This window comes from Meriones unguiculatus, chromosome 1, assembly GCF_030254825.1.
Source record: "Meriones unguiculatus strain TT.TT164.6M chromosome 1, Bangor_MerUng_6.1, whole genome shotgun sequence".
NCBI lineage: Eukaryota > Metazoa > Chordata > Mammalia > Rodentia > Muridae > Meriones > Meriones unguiculatus.
Genome location: NC_083349.1, coordinates 74,650,993 through 74,659,778, shown reverse-complemented (window position 1 = coordinate 74,659,778; position 8,786 = coordinate 74,650,993). Strand labels below are relative to the sequence as shown.

At 43.5% G+C, this 8,786-nt stretch overlaps 1 protein-coding gene across 1 annotated transcript; it reads right to left on the bottom strand.

The window, feature by feature from the left end:
• Positions 1-5,275: 5,275 nt before the first annotated feature.
• On the bottom strand, positions 5,276-5,831 carry LOC110566864 (small ribosomal subunit protein uS17-like). The gene has a single exon (XM_021664765.2). The coding sequence runs from the start codon at positions 5,807-5,809 to the stop codon at positions 5,333-5,335; it is 477 nt and encodes a 158-aa protein (XP_021520440.1). The 5' UTR covers positions 5,810-5,831; the 3' UTR covers positions 5,276-5,332.
• Between the last annotated feature and the right edge of the window lie 2,955 nt (positions 5,832-8,786).

Sequence of the window (8,786 nt, the reverse complement as noted above, 5' to 3'; positions counted from 1 at the left end):
GTGGTAGTGTCTGAGCAGAAAGGTTGGGACATCTGGGTACAATTTCGTGAAGATGGAAATTTGGGTTTTGCTCCTGCTGATTTTTGGAGGCACAGATAAGTTTTACTGTGGTGTTAGAAATAGAGTGGCCATTGGTTTTGCTAGCCTTGTCCTTTGATGACCTTTGAGAGGTCAGGGTCTTGTGTGTGGTAAGATAGGGTGCTGGGGATTGGACCCAGATGTTTGGCAGAAGAAGTTTCAAGACAGCATAGCATTCAGGCTGTTTATATTGTATTTATAATTAGAATTAAAAGGAATAACTATTTGAAAAGTGTGTAGTGTGGGAAAGGTAGATGAATTAAATTTATAAACAGCACAAACAGGGTGATGACAAAGGTGATTGCAATTGTAAAGGAGCCTGTTAACATTAAGGGGAGAAACCTTGTACTTTGCACTTCGGTGATAGGAAAGGTGTCCCAAAGGCAAACTCCAGTCACCTAAGGCTCCAACATAACAATGCTGGAGAGAGAGCCTGAACTGAAAAATACCACCACTGGGGTTTCCTGATCCAAAGAAGCCACTGAAGCAAGTGTTTGCCCAGGTTCAGCAACAAGGGATCCATAGGCTATTACAGCTGTGGACCAAAGGGGTCAAGGCTGCATCTCAAACTGGCAACAGAACTTGGTACTGTCTACATCATGCTGATTTTGTAGGCATGCAAAGTGCAAGAGTTATGGAGACTTGTGCCAAGGTTTCAGAAAACTTCTGACACCAGTAGGATTGGCTTCCCTGCATGGAGCTCCTGAGAGGGCTGTGCCGGGAGCTTCACAAGTGAGGTGCAAGTTGTAGTATAAACCTCAGGGCATTGGAGGGGCGTTAAAGGGACCAGAAACAGGGCATCCACAAAAGCTCTGGGTATGTGGTGTGGCTGACTCATGAGGAAGGCCACACAGGCCACATGTGTCTCAGAAGGGCTACCCAAACATACTGAAACTCATGAAGCCATCACAAGCCCCAGATACTAGACATGGCTCTGCAATGTTTCATGTTTGTTCTGTTGGGTTTCAGTGTTTTGTTTGTTTGTTTGTTTTGTTTCTAATTCTTCCCTTTTAGGATGGGAATAAACCTTTTCTCTCTCAAGGCATGTTTTATCAAGTGTTTATCAGGTTACAACAATGAGAAAAGTAAAACTGATACAGCCACTTTCTTTCCCCTATATTTCAGGTCTTGATGTGCATGCTTTATATTGTGTTAGGCTTTCTATATGTGTGTTGAGAGAAAGAGAAAAAAGTATGTGTATTTCATCTTCATAGGTGGAAGTCCCCTTTAGACACATGAGTATTTATACTTTGGGCTTTAATCTAATGTTGCTCCTTTTTTGTGTTGTTTAAAAATATCTAGCTATGTTCATTTGCTATATTCTGCTTTAGAATCTCTCTCAGCTTCAATGCTAAGGAATATAGAAGCCCCATTGAAAGGGCCAGGGCTCTACTTCAGTGAGGAAGGAAAGGCTTGTCTTCCTTTACTGGGTTTACAAGTCTGTGTAAGGTATTTCATCATTGTGATGAAGACAAATGAGCTGTATAGGATAAAGGGTTATTTTGGCTCATGGTTTCAGAGACTTCCATTCATGGCTGGCTGACACTGTTGCTTTAGTATATCATGGTTGGAGCATATGGCACCAGAGTGCTATTCCTCATTGATGTTAGGGAGTAAAAGGAAAAAAAATGGGACAGATGAGAGTTCGGCTAAGCAAACGTTGTGTCCTGAGTTGGATGCCTAGAACCCATGTAAAGGTGGAAGAGAACTGACTCCACAAAGTTGCCCTCTATCCTCCACACACATGCTGCAGCATCACCCTTACCCCCAAATAATAAAATTATATAATTTTTCAAAAAGGAGAAAAATGAAGGATCCAGGGTCTGAATGTCCCTTTCAAGGACCCATGTCCAATGACATACCTTTCTCCAACTATGTCTCTTAAAGGTTTCACCACCTTCCAGCATGCTTTATATTGGGGAAAAATCCTTCAACAAGTGGGTCTTTAGGGAATATTCAAGATCAAGCTGTCCCTCTTCCATCAGACAGCTTTAGGATCTTTAGGAAATATTTAGGATCAAGCTATCCCTCTTCCAACAGACAGCTTGAGTAGAGGCATAATTTGAGTTTTCAAAAACATGTTTGGTACTTAGTTATTTTTTTACTTTGTGTATGAATGTTTTGCTGGCATGTATGTAGGTGCTGAGAACCAAACTCAGATCCTCCATAGAACAATAAGGACTTTTATGCATGGAGATGTCTCTTCTGCCCCAAAGGACTAATTTGAAGCTATTCCTTTGGTTCTTCCAATATCTGCCAGATGTAAATTAGAATGGGAGTAATTAACTGGTTACAGGGCAGAAGTCCCAGACCCCTTTCTCTGCTCCTCTAGGTATTGATTTTATCTGCCTAATTGTAATGGTTCTCCCTGCCACCTTAGCTTATGAGGAGGTGGGATACAGCCAACTTGATCACTTATCAGGGATGACAACAACTAAACATGAAAAATGTGCTGAGAGAGTCAAAAGGACAGTGATTAGAAAGGCTTTTTCTTTCAACCTAAATCAAGATGTTTTGAGCATCAGCTAGAGTTTTCCAAGTTATTTATAACTGTCCACCACTGTTAAGGGATATATGCTTTATCTAAAAATAGATCATTACTTCCTAATCAAATGATAAATGACTGTGCCCCAAATGGAAGGCCCATAGTTAGCCACCTCGTTAGCAGATGTTTGGGTGAGTAATGAAACTATTACCAGCAGGACAATAGATCAGATATATCAAGAATCTCAGTTTTTGAACTTTGGCTCTTTAGATTTTCTTGGGTCAGACCCTTCTTTATGTTACTGAAATAGCCCTCATCACCTAGGTCCTTCAGGATGACATTTAAATGCCATCTTACTGCCATCATGCCCTGGAGCTATGCTGCATCTTGTTGGAGTTTATGCTGGGACCAGGCTCTTTCACATCCATTCTTCTTAGAAGATTTCAGTGGAATATCAAAGCTGCAGGCTTAGCAGGTATCCAAAACCCATCTCCTCTTTCCACATTAGACAGTTCTAAGAGTGATGAACTGATGGGAACCTACCCATTGCTTCTTATCCTAGCTTCTTGTTAGTGACATCTGAGAAGCAATGCTGTGCCTAAGAGAAATCCTGCACCTGTGTCTCTTGCCTGTCCTTGGAAATGCCTCACCTTCTTTCCCCAGTGCCTCAGCCGGTTGCTAGTACCTAGTAGGTGGTCATTTAAAAGTGAGTTGGCTGTCTGGCGTCAACCTGTTGGCTGTTCCCTGGTAGGTGGAGGCCATGTGCATTGTGGCTCTATTCTGAGTGAACCATATGGCTCTGAAATGAATGAATGAATAAATAAATAGGTAAGTAAGTAAATAAATAAATAAATAAATAAATGCCTGCTTTTTTCAAAGTAAGTGATCCCAGAGCAAAACCCAGAGTGGGAATACAGTTATTCCACCCAGAGAAAGAGGCAAGTTAAACACAAGTGTGCACTGTGCACATGTACAGGGAGGGCGGGAGGCGCTCAGCTGCGGGGACACTGCTCATTCCTAGAGCAGGGTGACAGGGAAAGATTTCATCATGTTCATAATGGTCAAAGACGTTCTTAAAATCAGTCCTATCATTAACAATGTGATGAATGAGGCCAACTTAGAGGGATATTTCAGGGCAGCACGAATTAATTATAAATTGCTTCAAATGGTCGATCAGCCTTTACCTAGCTCTGTCTCATGCTTTTACAGGAAAGGCCAGAGGTAGCTCACTTCTCACCATATGGTGGCAAATGTAGGTAAGAAAATCTGGCTTCATGTCACCCTTTTGTAACTGCTTGGAAATGTCTTGTCTGAGACTTTTGCTCCTTTTGCCTGGCCTTGCCGCAGGATCAGAATTAGGGTAGACATTGAGGAGGCCAACCATCCCAAGTGTGACAGGACTGTTCCTGTTTGTACACTGAGAATTTCTGGGATCTCTCATTTCCTGTGAAAAGCCCTAATTGCCAGAGACAGGCATAGAAAGTTGTGGGAAAAATACAAGATCCAGGTGAGATAGAGCCCAATACAAAACTGTTTTGGAGTTGAGTGGTATTAAAACGGTCATTTTTTTTTTTTTCTGTGACTGCTATGGCTGTTTTCTCCTGACCTCTGATGGTGGGAACCACAGGTGGTGTCGCGTGCAATCCTTCGCCGATAAGGAAGACGCGGCAACCGAAGATTTGTCCAGCAGAATCTTTATTATGAAGCTCTTGTAGGTAGATGGAGAAGGACCCCAAACCCCAAGCGCGCTCTGCTTAAATAGCCTGCAGGGCGGCGTGCTCGTCTGTGATTGGTGCTCCGCACAATACCCAATTAGCATGTGTTCTCTGATAGGGAGAGCACTCAAATCCGTATTAGCATAATGTGGCGCATGCGCCGCTGTAAGGCGAGTTCTAGCAAGAAGAACCAGGAAGCAGGAAGCCAGCGCCATCTCGTAATGGCGAATGCGGCTCCCGACAAGGTGGCCTTTTAAAGATGCCTTTCCTTGCCTTTGTTCAGTACCTGGTCTGGAGTTCATATGGACAAAAGGCTGGCCTCTGTATTGGGGATCTGAGCTGGTTTTCTTACCTGAGCTGGTGTTAATCATGTGGCCTGTGAAAGTTATCTACCTGTTCTGAGATTCAGTTTCCCTAAAAACAATAAGGAAACTAAGACTACCTCATAGATTTGCAACGAGCATCAAATGAGACAATATGTAGAATGTTGACTGGTGGGCTCTGGTCAGAGTAAGTGACCAACACTTAGCTAGCAGTACAGCAGCTGATGGGTATAGTTGAAGGTGGCTACCTCATTCTGCGCTCAGACCTCCCCACTTTCCTGGGTTGTGGAAACTTACCTCACATGAGGCAGAGAGACATGGGATGAATGCTTTGGATGTTGCTCTCAGATAGGTCTGACCTGAGTCACCTGGGCAAAGAAGGTGGGGAAGGAGACGAATCAGAGCCCTCCAAACACATGTTCAGAAGCATAGTGGAATTAACCACCTTTCCCCTATTAGTGATGATGCATGTACCCAAATATTTATGGAACTGGCTCCTTGTTTGTGATTATATTACAGACAGTCAACAGGCCTGTGGGACTGAATAACCTGGAAAATATAGGTGCTGTATAGCTCATTTGTCTCCCTCTGTCCTTAATATAACCTGGGTGAGCTTCCCCTAGGCTCTTCTTATGTGTGAAGCCAGTCCAGTCTTTCATAGCAATTTGTATAAATTTTTTTTTAAGATAGAAAATAACTTTATTTGTTCTAAGGAGTAGGCCAGGGTCTCCTCAGAACTTCTGAAACTGCTTCTTGGTGCCAGCAGCCTTGGTGACCTTGAGGACGTTGAATCTCACTGTCTTGCTCAAAGGCCTGCACTCTCCCACGGGGACAATGTCGCCGATTTGCACGTCCCTGAAGCAGGGGCACAGGTGCACAGACATGTTCTTGTGGCGCTTCTCAAAGCGATTGTACTTCCGGATGTAGTGGAGATAGTCCCGGCGGATGACAATGGTCCTCTGCATCTTCATCTTGGTCACCACACCAGACAGGATGCGGCCTCGGATGGAGACATTACCAGTGAAGGGGCATTTCTTGTCTATGTAGGTGCCCTCGATGGCCTCCTTGGGCGTCTTGAAGCCTAGACCGATGTTCTTGTAGTAGCGAGGGAGTTTTTCCTTGCCGGTTTCTCCCAGCAAAACATGCTTCTTGTTTTGAAAGATTGTAGGCTGCTTTTGGTAAGCACGCTCAGTCTGAATGTCCGCCATCTTCCCGGCAGCCCGCAGAAAAGGGCAATTTGTATAAATTTTAATGAAAAATTTCTCATTAGAGTATTGTTAATGTGAGGAGAGATTTTTTTGGGGGGGGCAGTTTAGTCTCAGGAAGACTTTAAATTATTTTAAGTTGATTTTTGAAAGTTCTATATATGTATAAATGTATCTTGATCATATCCATTCTAAATTCTCCTCTTACTCTTCCTGGAGTCCCCTACCAAATAATTTTCCCTCCCACTTCATGTCTCTCCTCCTCCTCCTTCTCTTCTTCTTCTTCTTCTTCTTCTTCTTCTTCTTCTTCTTCTTCTTCTTCTTCTTCTTCTTCTTCTTCTTTTGGTTGGGGAAGGGAGGTGTTCAGTTAGTACTGCCTGAAAATACATGAGTGTGAGGCCACTTACTAAAGCACAGCCACCTACCATCAGCCATGCTGCAGAAGAAAAATGGTTTGCTCTTCTTTGGCAGCTATCAATTACCAGTAATATCTTAGCTAGTGGAGCCTCATGGTTCTTCTCCTTTCCATGCTGTGGTGTTGACCAGTTTGATATTGTGCAGGTAATAAGCAGCTGGGAGTTCACGACTGGAGTGGCCATGTCATGTCCAGAAGACAATATTTTTTAGTACTCTTCTTATCATTTGGCTCTTACATTCTTTCCATCCTCTTTTCCCGAGATTTGTATGGTGGGGTGACTAGGGAAGTTGACATAGGTGTCCCATTTAGGACTAGCACTCAACAATTCAATGCACTATGACTACTTATGAGCCTCTGAGGCATTGACTGTTGCTCACAGAAAAAGAAGCTTTGTAATCAAAGTTGAAAGCAGCACTAATCTATGGCTATTGACAAATAGAAAGGAGTTTGATCAAAGATATCATGCAATTTGCAGACAAATAGACGGAACTAGAAAATATCATACCGAGGGAGGCAACCCAGGACCAGAAAGACACAACGTATGTACTGACTTCTAAGTGGATATTAACAATGTAGTACAGGATAACCATGCTACAATCCACAGATCCAAACAAGTGAAGGAGGGCCCAAAGGAAGAAGCTTGAATCTCACTTAGAAGAGGAACTAAAATAGACATCTGAAGTAGATGTAGGGAAGAAAATGGGTGGGAGTGAGTGAGGAGAGTAATGGGGGTTCTGGGGAGGCATGAGAGAAGAACAGAAATTGGTTGGGGGCATCTCTGGGGCAGGGAAGGTTCCAGGGAGACTATGGGGTGACCCTAGCTGAAGCTCCTAGCAGCGGGGGATAAGGAGCCTGATGTCACAACCTCGTGCAGCCAGGTGGGACTTCCAAGGGAGGAAGGGGGCACCAACCCACCCATAAAACCTTTGACCCAAAATTTGTCTTGCCTAAAAGAAGTGTAGGCATAAAGATGGAGCAGAGATTGAGGGTATGGAAAACCAGTGACTGGCCCAACTTGAGATCCATCCTATGGGAAAGAGCCACCACTGTCACTATTAATGATATTCAGCTAAGCTTGCAGACAGGTACCTAGTGTAACTGTCTTCTGAGAGGCTTCATCATTCATCTGCTGAACACAGATGCAGAGACCCACAGCCAAACAATAAGCCAATTTCAAGGAGTTCTGTGGAAGAATAGCAGGAAGGATAGAGGGAACCAGAGGGGTCAAGGACACTTCACCATCAACCAAAGAGCATACATGGGCTGGACCTAGACCCTCTACACACGTGTAACGAATGTGAAGCTTGGTCATCATGTGGGACAATAGGCATAGGGCCTGTCTCTGACTCTATTGCCTGCCTCTGGATCCCCTTTCCCTAGCTGGGTTGCCTTGTTAGGGCTTGGTGGAGAGGATGTGCTTAGCCCTGCTTTGATTTGAGGTGGCAGGGTGGATTAGATACCCCTTTGGAGCCTCTCCTTCTCTGAGAAGATGGAGGGGGGTTGGGGAAGAGGAGAAAGGTGTGAGAGTGGGACTGGGAGGAGAGGAGGGAGGAGTCAGAGATTAGGCTGTAAGAAGATTAAATGAATGAATGGATGAATGAATGAATAAAAAAAAGAAGACTGTTTGACAATACATCCATTTAGCAAAACAGTAGGTTTCCCTTTAGGGTCTATAACCTGGACACTTATGGAATTTTGACCACATTTATATGACCTGTGGAGCAGTAGAAAGCAGATCCCCATTGCAGCATACCATTGTTGTACCAGTAGCACATCTTGCCTAGCAGGTTGGGAATATAGCATATAAAGCACTTAGGACCTACCACTGGATAAGTCCATCAATGACTTTTCTCCCTTCATAGTACCTTCTGACACTATGAAAGCTAGCCAGCAGAGAAGGAGTTTCGAAGTAAGTTCCAGCTGGATTTCTAACTAGTCTTCAACCAGTGTGTAATGTCTTCAGCAACAGGGTCACCCATCTAACTATGGAGGACAACCAGAAGAATGTTGACCGCTTGTGGTGTTTCAGGGGCCTTTGAGGCCTCCATGGTCAGTCAAGAGTCATAGAGATGTCCGTATTTGGCATTGAGATTTTCATTTTGCAACCCTTATATTCTGGGGGAGCATTATCCACCCATACAGGGTATTCAAATTCCTTTTTAAAAACTGTATTTTAAGTAGCTTACAAAAACAGTGGGATTCCATAGGCTTTTTCATACATCCTTTTCATGTGTTTATTTTCCAGTGTCTTTATTAGTCTCTGGTGGCATATAAATATTTTGATCAGTTTTTAAAAAGTAGGTTTTTCTAGGCTCTTCCCCACTTTTTCTTCTTCTTTTTTCTTTTTTAATTTAATTTTATTTTATTAACTACACTTTATTCCCAAATAAGATTTCCCCCCCCCATAAGCCCCTCTCTCCTCTCCTCCCAATCCCACCCTCCCTCCCCCTTCTTTATGTATGCCCCTCCTCAAGTCCACTGATAGGGGAGGTCCTCCTCTCCTTCCTTCTGATCTTAGTCTATCAGATCACATCAGAAGTGGCTACATTGTCTTCTTCTGTG